General features: G+C 40.4%; 1 protein-coding gene across 6 annotated transcripts; it reads right to left on the bottom strand.

Moving 5' to 3' along the window:
- Positions 1 to 7974: 7974 nt before the first annotated feature.
- On the bottom strand, positions 7975 to 13359 carry LOC148023250 (pentatricopeptide repeat-containing protein At1g08070, chloroplastic-like). 6 transcript variants are annotated; one of them, XM_087696293.1, is made up of 7 exons: positions 13069 to 13359; positions 12698 to 12757; positions 12267 to 12503; positions 11987 to 12134; positions 11389 to 11474; positions 11105 to 11304; positions 7975 to 10924 (listed from the first exon to the last, which is right to left on the bottom strand). In XM_087696293.1, exons 4-7 carry the CDS (start codon positions 12123 to 12125, stop codon positions 8128 to 8130), a joined length of 3222 nt encoding a protein of 1073 aa, XP_087552419.1. In that variant the 5' UTR covers positions 12126 to 12134; positions 12267 to 12503; positions 12698 to 12757; positions 13069 to 13359; the 3' UTR covers positions 7975 to 8127. The 6 variants fall into 6 exon arrangements, with proteins under 6 accessions (XP_087552419.1, XP_087552420.1, XP_087552418.1 ...); XM_087696294.1 differs by having other exon boundaries at positions 12267 to 12480; XM_087696292.1 differs by lacking the exon at positions 12267 to 12503.
- Between the last annotated feature and the right edge of the window lie 7730 nt (positions 13360 to 21089).

Below are 21089 nucleotides of genomic sequence, written 5' to 3'. Positions count from 1 at the left end.
TTGTTCTTGAGAGCTACCTGTAAAGGTCGACGTAAAGGTTGCAACTTTCCATGAAACTTAGACAAGGAAGCTGCAAATGTTTCTCAACCTTGTTCCCAATAGAAGATATCAATTAGATGCACTTCCTCATGATATCCAAGTTAAAAGTTGTGCACACCAAAATGAGCATAGGTATTAATACAAGCGCAATAGGTAGAGGGGCAACTAGTTGAAATGGATAATGCATCCATTATAGAAACTTTTCCACAAGAAGAGGTAAGGTTTCTCTATGAGGCTTTTGAGGGTGCACTACAAGTAACATTTCTATTCATGTTACATACAGATGGGAGAAAACATTTTGCAACACTTTGCAAATGGATCAAGCAAGTGTATAGCACTTTAATTGTGGAGATCACAAGGTGGAGAACTAGCTACAACCCCTGCCATGAATGTTGCATCATGCACATGCTCTCTCCTTTCTCGTGATGATAATGCAACAGCCTTCTTTGACATCATTGTCATGGATCCTTTCCTTGCACATCATGGTGAAGCTTGAGTGCCAGAAGCGGGTATCTTTCTCCTCCGAATGATCACACCCCTAAAATTGTAAGGAGAACTTATAAACCATGGGTTTTTCACTCTCTTGTAAGTCTTCATTATCATACATTCTCTTGTAAGTTTTTGATACTTTTGTAAAACCTTGGGATTTTTTGTATTAAAAAAATAAAATCCATACACATCCATCATTTGAAAAATTCTCTCACACAACATTTTTGAATTTCCCTCTACTTTAGGAGACCTTTGTTGCTCCCTATTGTTTAGACATTTCAAAAACAGAAAGCTCCTAAGCTTCATGAAACACCTCTCAACAACCATTCTTCAAGGTCATGAAACACCTCTCAACAACCATTTTTCAAGGTAGAATAATATGTGTGCTATAACTTTGTTTGACACCAATACAAAAAGGATGGTGTATGGAACTAATGAGGCAAAAACTCTAAGTTGCAATGAAGGCTTGCATGAAACCAAGAGAAATTGTGTGAGTTTGCTTGATCTCACTTGGTTTGAAAAGTGCCAAAATTATGAATTTCTACCAATTTTTCTAAATTGGTATTAACAATCAAATTTCTCTTTTATTTTTTCACATCTTTCTCTCTTCTCATTCCTATCTACCCCACTGGGGGAGCCCCCCCTCCAAAAAAAAAAAAAAAAACCAACAATGGGTCTATGGACTAGTTCCTTCCCACTATAGATTGAAGTGGAACCACCATATGCAAATGTATCCCCAACAAAAATGTTGAAGCTTCTTGATTGTGATAAATAAGGGTGAAGAGAAACACACGAGGAAGAGGAAATGACTTAAGGACAATAAGAGATCTATGAAAAGGATGGTGAAGGTCCTAAAACCCCCCTCCTAGAAACTGACAAACCACCCACTAGACATTCCACAATCCCAACAAGAAAAAGGAGCCCTTGATAAGGCCTTACACTACTATCAAGAAAGGCGTCAATCCAACATAGTAGTGACCTCTAACTCTATGGTGCACAAGGACCCTAAGAGCTACTACCTCAAAGGCACTAGGAGTTACTACCTCAAAGGCACTAGGAGCAACTACCTAGAAAAGAAGCCCAAGGATGCATGGTTAGGGTAGCCATGATTGGTACTACCCCATCTTAGAAATAAATAAGCTCACTTGGCCCATGTGCTGCTTTGTGAACTCCAATGAACAAGTTAATCAGTGTATTTCCCCTATCCCTGAAGACACAACGTGTCATGTAGGGGAGCACAAAAGGTACAACTTTCCAAAGGTCCCAAATATTTGAGCCTCCAACAATGAAACAATATAAATGTTTGAGCCTAGGGACCTTGTACTCTCCTTCAATGATTTTATGAGGAGATTTAATAATTAACATGGCCCATTGTTCATCACTACATGTAACTATCTGCAACTATTGGTGAAATTTCTCCAATTACTCCATATGAGGACAAGCTCCCACCCCTATTCTTTGGTGAATGATGTAGGTGGTGATGGTATGGTTGCACCTCCAAGAAATTCAATGTCATATTGTATACTAGTGCTTGAGGACATGGTGGATAGCAGATTTGCCATGTGCATCCATCCTTTCTTCCTCTACTCTCCTCTTAGCCTCTACAAAGCTATTAAAGAATATCTACTTAGCAAAGGTCACCTCCAATGCATGATATGCCCTCTCATTGAAAGTCCAAACTCAAGTTCTACTATTCATTCAAAAAAAAAGAATCCAAAGGCATCCCCTTCTTTTTTAAAAAAACTCCATCATGACCCGTGCCAACACTTAATTTTACGACCTTTCCAGGAAAGGCCCCCACCATAGATTTACAAACTGCAACATATATCATAGAAAGCATAGATTGGCACATACAACCATGTGGCTGATTTTGAATGTTCTTGAGGACACTTAAGTTTTTGTTGCTAAGAAATGGAAGGTGAACATTTAAAAAATTTGTTTTAGATTTATGAACATTTAAAAAATTTGTTTTAGATTTATGAGTCGTCTATAAAGAACAACATCAAATTCTGGTAAGGTATCCTATTCATGGATATTGGAAAAGTAGAAATTCTATTATAGGTTGTTGAATATTTTATTAGAGTTCAAGGAGCAATGGATGTACTTGAAAAAATATAAAAATTTGAAAGAGATGGATAAAGTACAAAGTGGGGTAATTGTACTTATTTATTTAGTTTGGAGAGGCATGGAATAGATTGTGTAAATATATTCCTATGTTAAATCAAGTTTCTTCTCTTCAAAAAGTGATATTTTTTACATCTTTTTGAGTGTCCTATAGATTATTGTACCAGGTAGCAATTTCATTCTTTTTCAAAATCATATATTGCTCTAGGTTCTTGGCCTTTTCTATGCCATGGTTATCGCCTCAATGCTAAGCTCAAACTTTTCTTCGAATGGTTGGTAGGTTTGGATATCTTTTGTTATTTTATTGGCAAGTTTTCTTTTGTGTTGTTGGAGTCTTTTTTCAATGTTTATCATGTGACCTACATAGACCTTTCCATTTTGTTTGCATCTGATACTATAGATTAAATGCTTGCTCTTATCTCCTTGCATTGTCGCTTTTGGATTGGTTGATATGTGTTCCTTGGAGTTGTAAAGATGATAAAGCTATGCTTGAGCTAGTGGGAGCATTTATAGTAGCTGAGGTTGTTGTTTGGGTATTGTTAGAAGTTTAATTTCTTATTGGTTTGTTAGACTTTGCTCTTCTATGAGCAATGTTACTATTGTTAAAGTTAGTTTTTTATTTTGGGCTAAACATATTGCATGATTTAAAGAAGGTATGTTTTGAATACTTACATGGGAGGTATGTGATAGCACTAAATGGATCACTTTGGGTGCCATAGATAAGGTTGTAAATGTCTCTATTGAGTAATTATGTGACCTTTTCAATGGTCACAATAAGCTTTTCAGGATCGTGAGTGTACTTGTTCTCTGCCATATATATTTTTAGTGTTGTGTCAGCTTCTTCTTTTTTAGCTTTTGCCAAGGCCTCAAGCAAGCTATTGAGTTCGTAATGCAGGATTTTGATTGTGCATGTGGAGATACCATTTTAAGACTTGGGCAAAAACTGTTCATAGTGGATTTTTGTGTGTATCTTCATATTAGAGTTTGAACTTGTTGAGTATGTGTTTTAGAAGTCCTCCATATGAGATATATTTGTGTTAGTAGGATTAGATTGTAAGAAAAAAGAAAGTGTTGAAGATGATAGCAGTGTTTGTACTATTTGCAATTCTATTATGTTCTACATGCAAGCTCTTGTTGCGTATATGCTTAGATGTGTCCATTGAGTTTTGGAGATGGGTGTAGTTTGTAAAGCCATCGATGTGTATTGATGGTCTATGGCCAACAATGTTTGCTATTATCATTTGGTTTGTTATCAAACACATGCACCATTGTGTGTTAACGGGATGGCACTTGATTTGTTATTGGATGCTCTTGTGGTTTTGAATGTATATCTTGAACATTTGCATTTAAAGTTTGATGTCATTAGATGTATTTACACTGTTGGTTTTTTATAGATTTTCTAAGTAGTATTGTTTGTGTTGTGTGTACCTGATCTAGAGGCATCTTTACATTTGCAGATGTTGTTTATCTATAGAAAATAGTAAAAAGTGATTTCATTAGTAAATGTGAAGGGATTCTAATGCACGTGATAATATTTGAAAAAGGAATAATAAAATTATTTATTTTTCATACTTGTTGCAAGAAGTGTATGTATTTTTTTTGGATTGTGTTGTCTTGTAGTGGTATATGTTGAACTCCACTCAGATGTGTTGTTTGTGTATATGAATCATTGTATTATGTATGGTATTGGTGCAAAGACAGATGGATCTAGGAGTCTGACTATACGCAAATTTTTTCCTTTCGGTTACGAGAGAGAGCATCATGTAGACTTGTCCAAGCATGAACACATTCCTTACATATAGGAGTACTTTTTGGGCAACTATAGCTCCTCAAGATTAATGACCGATGATTGCATATGCAAGTATTAGTGAGAATATCAATTTGTGTACCACTTGTTGTTTATTGCCTTGCATTGGTGCTTTCTACATTGCAATGTTAGTCATTGGTTGGTTGATTGGATTGTGATTTGGATCTCGGAGATCATATCATTGTTTATTCTTTTGATATGGTCACTTTTGCATGTGACACTATTTTCAACACTGATAGTAAGACCAATATTCTCTATTATCGTTGCAGTTAGATCTCGTGAAAGTTCTTGTCTTGTAACCAGCTCTGCAATGTTGGCTCTTCAGTCACATTTGTTTGAAATTTGACAATGTGGATCTATTTAGATGTGTAGTATTTATGTAGAAGCTACTTATTGTACTTATGGATGTCTTCCTTATGTACATATGATTGTTGTTCTTGGTGCGCAGATCGGACGCAGATAGCTCACGTGGTGAATTCCCAAAGGTCCCCAAGAACAAAGTACTCTACTTTTTAGCACAAAAACCCATGTAAAAGCAAGCACGACATGAGACAAGAGACAAATTGGGTTCAATCTCCCCCATGCCTTGTGTGAGCGCTTCACAAAGCATGTATTTAATGTATATTTCCAATCTTTATGCTCAAAAATAGCCCAATTACAAAAATATGACAAGCTTTTAGCTTTTGAGTTTGCTTTCTACCAAAAATAGGAAAATAAAGCTAATGGACGGTGCCCAAAGGGTCTGGCACGCCCAATCTCAATGTCCAAATAAAAATAACATATCCAGGCGCATAAGCGCATACAAAATAATAATAAATAATCGATGTCTCTATAGACATAACAAAATATAGGCGTGGCGCCTATCAAAATATAGTCCAAAGGTCGAAAACCCGCTAGACTCCAATGCTTTCCTCCGCCACTGCTGCTATCTCTACACATCAACTGAAGCATTCACAATCGTTAGTAAAATAACACAATTAAACCGACAAAAGTGAATACCTAGCAGTCTTCAGCTACATAAATAAATCAACTGGTTAGAAATAAATCCTAACCTTAATTTATTACGAGTGCGCACTCTAAACTCATAAACGTTTATTAATTTAATATGCATTTTGCGGAATCATCCGCTATGGAATCACCCATGTACACACTAAATTAATGAAACGCCCGAAAAGGACAGGCGTCCCCATCAACTTCTCGCACAAAGAATCCTCTTTGCGTATGAGCCCCGGTCATCTAAGTTTACGGAATCCACCGTAAAACCTCACGGAATCCACCGTGGAATATGCCTCCTGGCATCAGTTCTTTGGTCTACGAAGTCTAGGACCTCGTTCTCATCAATTATGCACTCATCTAGGCATTGTCCTATCTCTTCCTTGGTTGGATACCAATGCCTAATCATTTGCAAGAATTGTAGGAATGGCAAGTTTTGAGCATGTTGAACGAAAGTGTGGAGGGTGTGGTGTTGCGTATGTGTCCAATATGCTGATGATGTAATGTGACATTGTTGGCAAAACTCGGTCCAATGGTTGCAGATTGGTGGCAACTATCCAAGGTCATTAAACAATACCATGAGCTTTTTGTTAAACGGATTGAATATAGAGAGCCTTGGTAGACATTAACTATCTGGAATACTTTTATGTCAAATGTTGTTTGTGTCAACATCAACACCTCGTCAATGATGATTGTATTTGCTTCTCTTAATGTGATGTACCTCTCATCTATCTCTTGTAATGATACAATATATTACTATGCATGGACCATTATCCTAAATTGATAGTGGACTGTGGATTGTGGTCGACTAACTAAAGAGTCTAGCTACGGTTTCTCCTCTAGCCGTTATCGCAACACACTTTTATTCCTAATAAAAACCGAATCTTGCAGTGTAGATTGTTTGCTATTCTGGTGTTAGGGTGCTACTAAGTATTGTTCTGAACTCTTTTGTCAGCTACAACATCTTGGTTCATGTTGATGCGACATTTTTTTGATGCTCGGTTGATGTTGGAGCTGGTGTGAATATTGTTGGGTTGTATTTAATGAATGAGATTTTTTGGATGATCATATGTATTAGCCAATGAGTCCGATTTGATGTGAGTAAATGCCTTTGTGAATACTCAGTGATGTACATTTCGAGGTCTTCCTCGTTTATGATGAGATTACGAAGTTGACACTTGACATAGTATGATTGTGTTGTATTTTGATATGTTATTAGCCCATTCTCAAATTTGAATGTCACTCATTGCAGTAATGTGTTAAAGAAAAAGCCTTCGGTTTGGTGGCCTAAAGGAAAATCGACGAATCATACTAGTCTTTTGTGGGTTTGGATTATCTTTTCATAAGCATCTCATCGATTATCTTTGAGATCAGATGTACATGTATATTTTGTTATACTATAGATTTTGAGGTACTCATAAAAAGTCAAGTTGTCTAAGCATGATGGCCAAGTGCACTATCGATTGACATGGTGCATGATAATGTTCCATGTCCTTGAGAGCTTCTGTTGTCATATACTAGCAGGGGGGTGTTTATGTATTCGATAGCCTTGCTTCTTGTTACTGTCAAAATTTGCATGAAGTTCAAGACCGCCTTGGTGGGAGATATTGGCTTGAAAAGTATTGTTGTGGTGGAGACTAGTTTTTGCTTATTTGAATCCAAGTCTTGCAGGCCTAGTCTTTTGGCATCTTTTATCTGGATATTTAATCTACCCATTGGCTTGGCCTTCATTGCATGTTTCAACAAGTAGAATGAGATGAATGATTTTTTAATCGTTGAATGTTAATGCGGACCCCCCCATAAAACTAGTAATGTTGGGTGATATGGCACAACATTGTGATGTTCATCTTTGCGATGGTAGTAGATATACCATTGCAGTTCATGGTCTATTGTTGGTTCTAGATTGTTATGTGCAACAAATGGAAATCCATACTTGCATTTTCCATGGCCGCTAGTACTAGTATATAGCAAGTGTGACAATACTTATGAAGTTATATCGAACTACATTGATCATCATTTGACAAAGTATATGTGCAACCATAGGATGACGTGTGTGTGATGAGTCCCTATGTTGAATCTTGTACCTGATCACATGATGTTGGAAAAGTCTAGACAAGCAGCTTTCCCAATGATGTATTGATTGAAAAACAAGTGGAACCTAGTGTGAAATAGGATAGTGCACTCGATTGGGCAATCTTTCCATGAGAATATTGGATTGAACTACTTTGCAATGGCTTCTAATGTGTTGATCTCCGCACACCTTGTACTATTTAATAATTATAAGATTGATTAGTTCATTACGCTATAACTAATAAATATTGTAACATAGTAAGTAACAAATATTGTAATAGTAGATAAGTATATTAAGTCACTAAGTTAATTACATTAATTATGTTAACTACCACAAATTCACTTGAATACAAGTTGCAAACACACTAGTACCGAACACATGATGAAGAGGTAGTTCCATTACCTAGTACTAAACGTGTGTGTGTGTGTGTTGGGGGGGGCGGGGGGGGGGGGGGGGGGGGGGTTCTAACATCAGTGAAACAAGGCCTCAATTCACATGTTTGGTCGAAATCCCTGCAGGGACTTAAGCTATCATACAAAAAATGGCATAAATGTCATACATCACTGTACATTGGAGTGATCTGAATGTTCTCCTCTCCTGATAATTAGCTTCCTTGGGGCATATCACAAGAGCATAGCCCCTTTTGAAACTGGTGTATGCAGCATATATCCTTTACTATAATCTCTCTTCTCTCAATCTTGGATATGAGCTTTATGGCAGTGTGGCAGTCAGTACACATTCTCAAGTTCTTAGTCACTCGGATGGTAGTTCCTTGTGGCGTAGAGATGAGCCCAAATGCAATTGCTAACTTCTCACAATGCCCACACAGAATGTCCTCCTTGCTTTCGCTGGAGACCGGATCAAGAATCCAGTCCAACCGCGGCCTGTAGCCTGCTCTCTTCAATTGTACATATAGGGATCTGATTTTCCCATATATAGCATCAGATTGTGAGTGCCCTGTATCTCCAACAGTAAATTCATGAACCTTGTCATTGACCTCAACAAAACACTTAGCTGGTTTCTTCCACCTATTTGCATATTTCCTTATGCTATCTAATCTCTTAGCATCATCATATAATCCAGCATGGGCATAAATCTGGTACATGAGGACATATGCACCTCCATGTTCATGATCCAGGGAGATCACGTAATCGAAGCATCGCTTTCCTAAGTCCAAATTGGCATGCATCCGACAAGCACTTAACAACGATATCCATCCAACCACGTTGTTTGGGATGGGGATGGTTTCAAGCATATCTTCTGCCTGACTCCAACACCTTGCATGGCCAAGAAGGTCAACTAGGGAGTTGAAGTGTTCCAGAGTTGGGGCAATATGATACCGCTGTTTCATCATTGTTAAGAGCTCGTAGCCCTCATCAACTAAGCTTGCATTTCTGCAGGCTGATAGAAGACACAGGAAAGTGACACTATCTGGTCTTGCATCAGCTTGCTGCATTTCCTGAAAAGCACCAAAAGCTGACGAGTATCTGACATGCTGGGCATAGCAAGAAATCATTGAGTTCCATGTGACAACAGTCCTCCTTGTCAGTTTGTCAAACACCACACGTGCTTCTGGAAGGCACCCACAGCTAGAGTACATGTCAATGAGGGCACTGCTGATAAAGACATCTGAATCAAACCCACTTTGCACGATGTGAGTGTTAGCCTGCCTGCCATGGCTTAATGCTGCTGTGGTTGAGCATGCTTTTAGAGTGGAAACAAATGCAGTGGAATCTGGAACAACACCCTCCTTCATCATTTGCTGAAAGAGTCGAAGTGCATTGTGCCCTTGCTCATGTTGGGCATACCCTGCAATCAGTACACTCCAAGCAACAACATCAGGTCTACTGATGCTCTTGAATACAAAGCATGCATCCTGTAGGCTCCCACATTTGACATACATGTCAATGAGCGAGATGCTTAAGAACGTGTGAGTAGAAAAATTATTTTCTACAATCCAGGAATGGAGAACCCTTCCTTTTTCAAGTGCAGTGATGCTTGAGCAAGCTTTTAGAACACATCCAAATGTGACTGGGTTTGACTGAATGCCTGCCTGCTGCATCTCCTGGAAAAGTTCAAGTGCTTCATGACCTTGCTCATTGTGAGCATACCCTGCGATCAACGAGCTCCATATCACAACATTGTGTGTCTTCGATCTGCTAAAAACAGAGTAGGCATCTTCAGTATACCCATGGTTGGTGTACATATCTATGAGGGTGCTGCTGACATATGCATCAGACTCGAATCCACACTCAATTACCCAGGAATGAATTTGTCTCCCCATCACTAGAGATGCAGAATATGAACATGCTTTGAAAATCAAAGAGAAAATGGTTGAGTCAGGCTGCAAGCCCTCACACTGCATTTGCATAAAGAGTTCTAAGGCCTCCACACTGCATTTATGTTGTGCATAGCCTGCAATCAAAGCACTCCATGTCACGATATCGCGATTTCCAAGCCTTTCAAATGCCATGTATGCCATCGTCAGGTCCCCAGCCTTCGCATACATATGAACAAGCGCACTACCGATGTAGGGATCTGCCTCCAAACCCATTTCGACAAGAAGTTCATGAATGAGTCTACCTTCTTCTACTGTGGTTGCAGTTGAGCAAGCCTTCAAGGTGCGTATCAAAGCTAGTTGACCTGGTCTCAAGCCCTTGTCTAGCATTAACTTAATAATGCTTAGTGCCTGCTGCACTTGATTGTGCTGGAGGTAGGCTACAATCAAAGCATTCCATGTGACACCATCTTGAATTGGTAATTTAGCAAGCATAGTTGATGCAACTCTCAGATTTCCGCATTTGGTGTACATTTGAATCAGGCTGCTGGCAACAAGTTTATCAGACTCTAGCCCATTTGCAACAACCTGCCTATGAATGCACAAGCCTTGCTTTAAAGCAAAATTATTAGAACATGCCTGAAGGACTCTATCAAACACTAGTGCATCTGGCTCTATGGATGACTTGCTCATTTGTTGGTATATTCTGATAACTTCCTCGTCCTGTTTGAAAGTTGAATATGCAGATATAATTGCAATCCAGGCTGAGAGATCCGGTTCAAAAATCTTGAGGAAAACCTGCTTGGCTTCTGGCAAACACTGGAAGGAAGTGAACATATTGATTAGCTGGCTCCCAATGATTGCATCTGAATCAAGTCCACTGCTAATAGCAAGATAATGCACTTGCCTTGCATCAGCCAACTCCATATTTTGTGTGCTTCTCCTTAAAAGAGAACTTAAACCGTCAAATGACATGCAAACAGTTTGCCAATCTGGGTCTTTGCTGGGAACTAGTGTCCAATCAGGGTCTTTACTGGGAACTGGTGTCTCTGCCAGACAACTGTCCTCACTGGCTTTAGTCAGTGGCTCTGAAGGTATCTTTGGAAGGTCGGTTTCTGTCATCCTGAGGACAAAAAGACAGTTCAATCAAATGAAAGTTGCAACCCCGCATAATGAAATCATTCCAGCTAAGATGTCAGAGGGAAGGGTATGTTACTTGAGTACTTTAGATACTCTGTACACAGAGAGGGAGTACAAGAAACAAACAAACTCTTGTGATGGAGCTCTACCAAAGAAGTACAACCTGATGGGAGAAGCATCCTGATAGTAAATTGCCTCAGTCTGACGTGCTGCCTGTTCAGCTAGAGCACTCAGCCAAGATTCAACCCATGTGGTGCTTGGCCGACCAGAAAACCATACAGAATCCAATGTCATCTCAACTTCGAATCCTGAACGTGCTGATCCAGTGAAGAACATTGAAGCTAGGTTCATATCTACATTGACCTGCATAGTAAGCAGAATGGTTTGGTTATTACAAGGGAATGCGTGCCTCGAACATCAACTGCACAGAAACATCTCTGGCACCACCTTTTGGCACGTAAATTCCAGTTCATCTGTTGAGGACTCTTCAGACTGCTGCTTCCACGTCAACTCCCAACTGTCTATCACATCTTCTGCAATCAGGAGACATAAAAAAGTGGAAATTGTTACCTGTAAGTTTGAACAACACAAGTGGACATAAACACATCAATCCCTGCACATGATCTGTTGTATAGACCAAAAGAGCAAGTTAACATACTGGTTTTGCTGCAGAATCTTCCTAGGTTTCAATTCCTTGAAATAACTGTTCATATAATTCATGGAAAGGTAAAAGGGGGGGAATAAACTGTTTTGCAGGACAAATACAAAAGCAAATTGACATCCCCTCTAGTCTCATCACCCCAACAGCACTTATATGCGAATTAACACATAGTGGTGCAAGCCAGTCCTTGCAGTACCTTTTGAATATTTGATCAAAGTTTAAACACACCTGTCTTATACCAATAGTACCCCACTTCTTGGTCCCTTATGCACATTGAGGGTAAACCAAGCTAAATCATAAACAAATGATTTTTAAGGGAAAAAGCTTAGGGATAGCACAGATACTCAATCTTTCTGCAAACATGTAGGGGTCAATAATGCACACCTTTCGTCCACCTTGGAGTGGCTTGTTGCAATGCATGTAACCTTTTTGAAGCTGAGGTATCAAGGCTCTTAGGATGCCCCAGTTGGCCCAATGCGGATGTGTGGCTGCCATTCCCATACAGAGCCATTGAAACATCCATTGCAGAAACCTGACAAAATGTAAAATAGAAGATCAGATTGACTAGACATGGCCAAGAAGATCCATGAAGCTCTATGGATACTTCATGAACTTGAGGTAAGTTACTAGGAATTTTACACAAAATTTCATTTATAATTCTCACATTGTAAATTTACAACGACATCATGAGGTTCTGCAAGGGAGGGACTGCATAGCCGGCAACCCCCTGTACCTAACCACACTTAGCTAGGTATGCAGTGTCTCCCCGAGCAGAAGCTCATGATGTTGAACACTGTAGGGAAATCCAAGAGAAGAGAGGACTCCGAGAGCTTTTTGTTTTTGAAAATATCCAATGCCTGTCCATGAGCTCCTTTAACCTTGACACATCCATAGTTTCCGCCTGTGAACAGTAGCCGGAAAGCTAAAATTCTATGCAGAATATTACAATTGCTTACATCACCTGTACATGATCATTCATCTTTGACTAGGCACAGCGGGAACCAGTTTACTGTGTAATTTGATCTTTCACAAGGCTCGTAATTACTTTTTTAAGAGGGAACCCAATGAATCTGAGCAGAACTCAAAGAGGCATACCTGCTTAAAGACAAGCTACTTGAAAAGTGAGTCCATTTACTGGGCATGCTTCAGAAGCTCCTGCACCCAAAGAAGTCGACCTTGTAGCGCAATTGTTTTAATGATAGCCTAAAGCTACCATGATACTTATCAAAGTAAGAATTCATTCATGTTTCGTCATACTTATCCAAGTAAGAATTCCTACATGTTTGACAGAAACTGAAGCATTTAGTGACAGCAAAAACTTCCGACATGCATATTCAAGTGAGAATGCATTCATGTTTTTACAGAAGTGAAGCATTTTGCTTGATTTGTAAAGCACCCAATGTTGAGAAGCACATAGTGAGCATCTTGAACGACCAAGCAAATACATTATGCATGTGAAACTGTACCTCAGAATGGGCAAGACCATTGGAGGTGGAATAAACGACATGTAGGGTAAGGACTGATAGATGCGGGCCAAAAGAGCTAGGACAGCTTGAATTGAGCTGATGAATAGACTTCTGACAGAGAGAAAAGGGGGACGCTCACATACAGAGAGAGAGAGAGAGAGAGAGAGAGAGAGAGTGTGTATGTGTGTGTGTGTGATTGTGTGTGTGGATGGTTGTTTTTTCTGCAGCTCTCGTCCATTGGTGTCTCTCGTCAATCGGGGTCACTCGTGATGGTGGGCTACTCAATCGAGAGATTTTGGAATGAGCTTTTCCCCTTCTCTCCAATGGACGAGAGGCCACATAATCCAATTCCAATGTATAATTTATTTTTCCCAAAAAAAAAAAACGCAACATGGATATCTACTAGGGCTCCACGCCACGACCCACACAATTGCAGGTTATTAGGGCTCCTCTAAAGAAATGGAGTTGAATGTCCATCTCTTCCCACATTGCCCCTTAGAAGTTAGTACCCGTACAAGTGTGGGTTTTATTTATCTTAGCGCTAAGATCTGCACAAGAGGGGATCATAAGGACCCCTCTAAAGTGTCGGTGATAAACCTTCCCCCCTTCTCTCTCTCTCTCTCTCTCTCTCAACTCTTTTCTCGTTAAGCACATCCCGAACCCTAAACTTAATTTTTACGATATTTAAATTACACAACACTCTCTCATATTATTTCCTCACAACATAATGCTGTTGGAAATCAGAGTGAGAGCATAAAGATGTGTGCATAAGAGGGAGAGAGAGCTCAAGTACAAGAAGGAAATCTTGCTTAGTAAGTTAATCAAGGTAGAACTGGTACACTCTCTCTCCACTTGAGAGTGACCTCTAGGTTGTTTTTATAGCCTCACTGTGGGCTAGCCTGTTAGGGTTAGGGTTTCCCTTGCCCTTCAGTTCATTCACACCTCACCTTCCCTCATGCACCCTTGCTTATCCAGGGTTCCCATGCTATATATACTTCTAACAAATTCATGTATGTCAAAAAACATGGAAAACATTAACATTTCATTACAAATGATCAATGCATAAACATAGCAAAGGTGTCCACAATCCCCCCCCCCCCCCCCCCCCCCTTGCAAGCACCCCATTCATTATTCAAACATAATATATACTTGTGTATAAAATTATCAAAGATGAACATTAACTCCATTTCGCTCTTCATTTTTTTATTACCCTTGTTCTCAAATCAAAGCATAAACCTTGCTATTTAAAAGACATAATATAGTAAAGTTTACTCCTTGCTGTTTCACATCCACAATGGTCCTCAATATATTTTCAAAAGCAATAAGTTATTGTCATTTATTATAATATCAAAACAATTTCAAAAGAAAAAAAATCCAATGAAATCACAATTCACACTGCACATCCAAATTTATATCTAGCTTTGAAATAGTTTTCTTTTGCAAGCAGCATTGCTGCCACCAATAGCAAGTGTCCTCATCTCCATATGCAAGGGCAATGAATTTCTCGTCAAAGCATCAGATGCAAATAGTATCTCATTTTAAAAAATTGCATTTGCTACAACAAACAACATACCATCAGCAAGAGTATCACTAATGAATAGACCCAAAAGAGAAATACAATTAGCATTGGCAAAAGGGAATACCAAGGGCGATATCCATATTCATCTAATGTAACACAACCAAGCAACACATGTCATGACACTCCCATCTATTCCATTGAGGAGGGACTCTCTTTGTGTGTGATCGAGACACAAGATGGTTGTAGACAGGGGGCACCACATAATAACATTGCACATATCCCTCATAGCTAATTTCAATAAGCAGGCCTTCATACCTTTGAACAAATGGAAGCCTCTCAAGGCGCTCAATCACACATGCAAGAGATCTTTGCATTTTAGGTTATTGCACTAAAGGCAAGAATTGCTTCTGTAATCGCATTTAAGTTTGAGATGCACGGTAGTAACCAAACATTGTGCTCTTCATTTTCCTACAAAACGGAAGTGTGAAAATCAAACAAACAGAGATGAATTGGGTATTGAAAGAGTAATAACACTATATAAGATTGCGTGCCTCACACATTAGAAGTAGTAGGAAGTGATCAAAATCTTTGCAATACTTCCTTATACACAATATTTATATGGAATGCGCACAATGATCATTGTCATACATCAAGACTTTCAAACCAGCTGTGGATTTAACTCGAGAAAATGCCACATATAACTACCCATGTGTGAATACTGGGATTTTAAGTTAGAGCCCTACTAAAGTTAATGTTTGTCCTTGTGGCTTGTTAATAGTCATTGCGAACACTAGCTGCACAAGAAATTATTGCCGCCTCATAAAGAAGGGAAAATGCAAGGTTGTAGGAATGAAGGTGATTCTTGAAATGAATACTCTGGCACCAATGTTTGTGCCAATAGTGATCTCAGCTTCTAAAACCTTGCTACTAAAAGCCTTGCATATCAATCATGTTCCATTACATAGTCCTCTCATTGGATTTAAGTTTTGAAGCAAAATAATTGGCGTGTTCAACTTCAGGCACAATAAATGCGGTGGAAATCCACCTTCGAGATCAAGAGAATTCAAATATTCCATAGAGTAAAGAAACGTATTATCATTTGTATTAGCAATACTATCAGCACTACAATATTGCCTCATGTTTTCCAGCATCAAGCACAATACTTCCAAATTTAGCTGCTCCACCTCGACATTCCTTGGTGCAAGTATCACCCTTTCAGCAAAGAAAGATGATTGATCACGCATATTGGAAACGCCATTACACACACGTGCAATGAGATCATGAACTGACTCCACTTGTATAACCATACTTGCAAGTAATGCAACTCTATTTGTAGCATTTGTCAAGACAGTACCATCTCCAATACCTTGAAGCCATGTAATGAATTCTACACTCATGGAGCCATTGTCATGAGATAATCTCATGTTTTGTGTAAGCCTCAAAATTCTCGCATGCTACCATAAAGCCAAACAACAAAGGGATGCACTAACAATGTCCTCACGACCTCCCTTAATCATAACTAGCAATATCTATCTAAAATCGCCTCCAAATAGAACACTTTTTCCACCAAAAGGTCTATTGTAAGACATGATATCTTGCAAATCTAGGGCTTCAAAAGCATATCGATGCATCTTGGGAGCTTCATCCCACAAAATAAGGCAGGTTTCCCTTAATAGCCATACCAAATCACTCTACAACACAAGTATGTTGCACATTGAGTGGCCCTCCAATTGCAATGGGATCTTAAATCTCAAGTGAGCTATGCAACCATTTGGCAACAACAATTCAACAATCCCTGATGATGCAGTTGCTAAAACCAAATGACCATGTAAACACAAAGTTGCCAAGATACACTTACAAAGAAATGTTTTGGCCACCCCACTAGGACCATTTTAAAAAGAAGAGCTGCCCCTCACCAGCCTATAAAGCAACAAGGATAGCATGAAATGTTGTAGCTTGTCTCTCATTGAGATTTGATTTCATCAATTCAATGTTCTGTGCCTCATTACATTGATCATATTCAAGCTCCTCAAGTATAAGAGGATTTCCCTCGGAGATTCCACTTCTCAATTGAACTTCAAGCCTCCTAGGGTAATCAAATAGGCTCCAACTATGCTGTCTCAAGAGCAACTACATGCGTTTCAAGGCTTCATTTTTGCCTCAATCTTAAGTTGATCGCTTTGCATACCATCCATTTCAAATCTATAGACAATATCCTCTATAAGCTAGATTTCAAATCTCTCCCACAACCTCCCTGACAAGCATGGCTCACAATATATCAAAATTATTGCAAATAAATTCCTTAATAGCACACCCAAATGCATGTTTGAGGCCTCATGCAAATAGTTGAACTGTTCATCATTGCTCTCCAAAATACCCATTGTCGTGCAACCTTCCTTGAATGTGGGCTATAGCATAGACCCAAAAGTTCTCAAGTCCTCACAACATGTGCACCCCTTGCAAGCCATCAAGAGCATTCTCAAATAGTAGCATTCACTGCACATTGATGACACTAAGGACATCTAGCCAATGGTATTCCCTTTTTCCCTCTTTGTCCACACCCTTTTTCTGCTTACATTCCAAACCCATTTAGTAGGGAAATCTTGGTACAACAATGTCCTTGCTTCAAAATATTACTGATTGCAAGAAAAACACTCCATAAGAGTGGTCTTTAGATCATTAGGATTAGCAATCACTTCTTGCACATTGTTACCATCTTCAAATACCATTGTATTCTCTCCTTGCAAATGGACCTGCAATCTCTAAACATCAGGCTTCTCACTGTGAAGATGACAATCCAATATACGCCAACATGCCTCGAAGGAAGAGAAGTAATGAGCATCATGGTATCTATCAATCTCATCAACCTGATCTTGGAGGGATTTATACAGGTCCTTCAATTTGGAATGAGCACTGGTCTTGGAGGGATTTATGGACTTGAAAGGCCCTTACACAAGCCCTGGTGGAAGGTGTGCTGGAGGGATTTATGCCTTTGGAATTGAAGATAAAGGTGGACGGAATCCCTACGTGGAGAGAAGCTGATGGGCAGATCTAGCTTTAAAATTGAATATGGTGTTAGATGAATCCGTCTCTTGGCCCCTTGCGGTTCTCTTCTCTTACATTGTTCCAAATGAGCTTCTTCATTCACTTTTTGATTGGAACTACCTCAGTGTGCCCCTACTTTGTTTTGCCTACATGGTGACATTGTCGCATAAGATGGGGAGTGCATGGAATGGATGATGGGGTCTTCGGAGTTGGTGGTTGGGGCCTTTGTTTGTACCTAAAAAGAAAAGAAGGTGCACTACCTGGGGGTGTGCTCCATTGTCATGTGGTGCATTGTGCTCATGCTTGTGGGACTGGGGGCAAGCTTGGGCATTGTCCCTCACTTGAGGACTTAGTTTGTGCATAAGGGAGGTACGTTGCATGTAGCTTAAGGTGACATGTCTAACCATCATTGAGTGTTACCTCCTTAGGTGTGTTCTACCCTTGATGTGCCCTAAGCGTGAAGTGGAGAACCAAAATGAGGCTAGGGGGTTAGGGACGGAGTCGACCGACCGAAGCCACCGGATGCACCTAAATTGATAACCCCTAGGTGCAATGACTAGTAGCTACATGCAATTAGTGTTTTTTGTGTGGTGTGTCTTCCCTTTTTTTAAAAAAATAAATAGTTTCTTGACTTTGGTGGGGTAGTGCAAGATAGGGGCTTTATTCTGCGGGTTCTTGAGCGTGGGATGGGGAGGTAGGGGGCTTTAATGATTTTCTAAGAAAGTGCCTACTTAGCATGTACCCTTTTTGGCCCTAGTCTAACATGGAGAGGGGTGGTGGAAAAAAATGGATGGCTACAGTTGGTGAATTGGTTGTCGTTCATGTCCTCAAGGAGGCCATGCAAAATGATGGGAGTAAAGCAGCATGCAGCATTAGCCAAGTCATGGTACATCCATCTATTCCCACGTTAATGTCAAAAAAGAGAGGCGGAAGATGGTACTCTGCTGGTGAGGGGGTTTGCCCGAGGAGGGTCCTAAGTAATCTAATATAATTACATGTTGTTACAAAGGCAGAGTCTGGGCAAGAGGAGAATTCCATCAGGAAATGGGCCATGGAGTCCCATAGATCTTGTTTTGAGAAAGTGAGTGCTTCCTTTGGTTTTGTGGCATTGATGTTGTGGATCTTCAGGAAGTCGTATCGGCCGTGGATGTTAGGGTCAAAATCTACTCCCACCCTATGAGGATATGGTAGATAGTTCGGGTCATTTCGTTCGAAGGGTAGAGAGCCACAAAATGGCATCCATGCATCCACGTTGTCGTTCCAGACTCTTCTCCTCCACTTAGATTGGGATTCGTAGCCTTTCACCATGTGGGGCACCTCCTTAACCTTGTTCTCTCAATATTCTGGGGATTTGTCCCCCAAGCTGTTGGATTTATCTCTCTTTTAGTGAGCCATTGGTCACCAAGCCTCTTTCCCATGGCGATTACTTCCTTTACTGCTTTGGTGGATACGCTTTGATGGATAGCACTTTGCTCAAGGCTACTGGGTATCGGAAGGTAAAATCAAAGGGTTGGCGGCAATTTTCCCACTCCTCCCAAATAGATAGCTTCGTATTCTAGTTCATGGGTGAGCAGTCCCTTTTTAGTGGGATGGGAGGCTGTGGAATTACGGGAGGTTGTGCTTTCGCCTTTTGCGTGCTTGATCTAGCATGCTGGCTCTCTTCATTTTCGCTTCTGCCCTCCTATCTACTGTAGCATTATGTTCTTGAGGGGGCTTTGATCGTGGTGAGGAAGGTGGTAGGAGCTACTCCTCGTCTCATTGTGCTTCTTCATGGCCTGACCTTGCTCCTTCCTCTTATGGTTGTTCTTTTTCAATGAATCCAAGTGCATCCACTACCTGCGAAGTTAGGCCTACCAAGTGGAGATAGTGGCATTGCTTTTCTAGGCTTGGGCAAACTCCATTAGTTGCAATCCTGCTTTTAGTGCTCTACGAGCCATTCCTAGTTTCCTTTTGATGGCCTCTATAGATTCTCCCTCCTCTGCCTGGGTGACATCCACTAAAGTATCCAAGAAGGCGCGGTGTTGCATTTGGAAACTCACTTGGGTAGCCTTTGCTTTGCTTTTAGCAAGTACTTTTACCTTTTCTATTCGAGCCAGATGGCATGCCGAGGCTTCAATTCTTTCTTCATTGTGGATTTCCCACTCCTCTGTTTTCTCCATCATCTCCTCGGAGCTGTCCCTCTACCTACGTGTTAGGGATGTTATGATGGATTCCTATTGTTTCTCCTTGTGGATGAGCTTCTCCTTTTCTTTTTCCAAGTGTTGAATTTCTCTCTTTGGCCTTTCTTGCTCATCGATCTCCATGAATACCTTGATTATGAGGTCTTTGACCTCTCAGTGATGCTCTTCCTGTTCTTGTTTCCTTTCTACTTCTTTCTCTGCCAGCTCTTCCATGCCATATTGGACTAGTTGTAGTTGAGCTTCCAAGTCCTAGTGTTGTAGTATTAAGGCCTTATATTCGTATTGTAGTGTCACCAATTCTTGGGCATCATCTTCGAGCTGATGCCTCCAGGTTTTCTCCTCATCCTCCTTAGGTCTGAGGGTGGCCCTTAGCTTGCTAATCTCTTTTTGGTATGTGGTGACCTGTTGAGTTTTTTTCAGTTGGAAGACCACCACCATCTCTTTCTCAGCTTCCAGCTCAACCACCGCTATTCTTTTCTCCTCCTCGGATTTCTCTAGTTGAGAGAGAAGCTCCTTGACATATTTGTCATGCTCTATGGGTGGCCTCTCTGTTGCGGGGGTGGAGGTTGTGGAGCCTGCCACCCTTTGTCTCTTAGGGTCTTGCCTTGACTCAGCATCCGCTGTAGCTGATCTTTTGGTTCCTACCAGGGGGTTCCTTCTCCTACTCCTTGGCCCACTTCTTTATTCATGAAGTACTGGACCCAAGCCATTAAGTTGCTGGCATCCACCTGGGTTGTCAAACTGAGAGTGGAGATGACGGTGGTGGTGACATGCATCTTGAGTGGGGGTGATTAGGGCCTTGCCCTTGCCTTCTTTTACTACAAGTGGCACGAACTTTGGCACATGGGTGCTTGAACCTAGCCCTTCGTCTCTGATGGGGTTTGCAAGTTCAGGCTCATCTTGCCTAAACTACTGCTCATTGGACCTGCACATGGCAAGGGCCATGTCCTCCTCCTCTTTTTTTCTAAATTCCTCCTCCTCCTCTTCGTGCTTCCTCTTTCTTTCCTCCTCGACCTTTTTGGACTCCCTTCTTCGAGCCTTTTGCAAATCCGCTTTCTCTTTTTTCTTGCTCTCCTCTTTCTACTGTTCTTGTGCAATTTTCTTCTTCATCTTCTTGGCTTTTCTTTTGCTAGTTTGCTCTTCTTGTTTCATGCTTTCTTCTTCTTTAGTCAACGTCCTTTCGCTAGATTGTACCTCTTGTTCCTGGTGAGGTGGTGACTAGCTTGGTGTTTCATCTACTCCCTATTCAGTTTTCTCCTGCCCTTGCCCCAAGGCTT

The sequence above is a fragment of the Lygodium microphyllum genome, chromosome 16, assembly GCF_053477565.2.
Source record: "Lygodium microphyllum isolate KBCC chromosome 16, Lygodium_microphyllum_v1.1.10, whole genome shotgun sequence".
NCBI lineage: Eukaryota > Viridiplantae > Streptophyta > Polypodiopsida > Schizaeales > Lygodiaceae > Lygodium > Lygodium microphyllum.
The sequence above is the reverse complement of the archived record's forward strand: the minus strand, read 5'-3'. Positions and strand labels throughout refer to the sequence as shown.

Excerpts from the sequence above, each read along its gene's own strand:
- LOC148023250 (XM_087696293.1), bottom strand. The coding sequence starts at position 12,125 with ATGGATGTTTCAATGGCTCTGTATGGGAATGGCAGCCACACATCCGCA. Across the intron at positions 11,305-11,388 it reads TGGAATTTACGTGCCAAAAG|GTCAATGTAGATATGAACCT; the intron begins GTGGTGCCAGAG and ends CTTACTATGCAG. Across the intron at positions 10,925-11,104 it reads CAGGATGCTTCTCCCATCAG|GATGACAGAAACCGACCTTC; the intron begins GTTGTACTTCTT and ends TTTTGTCCTCAG.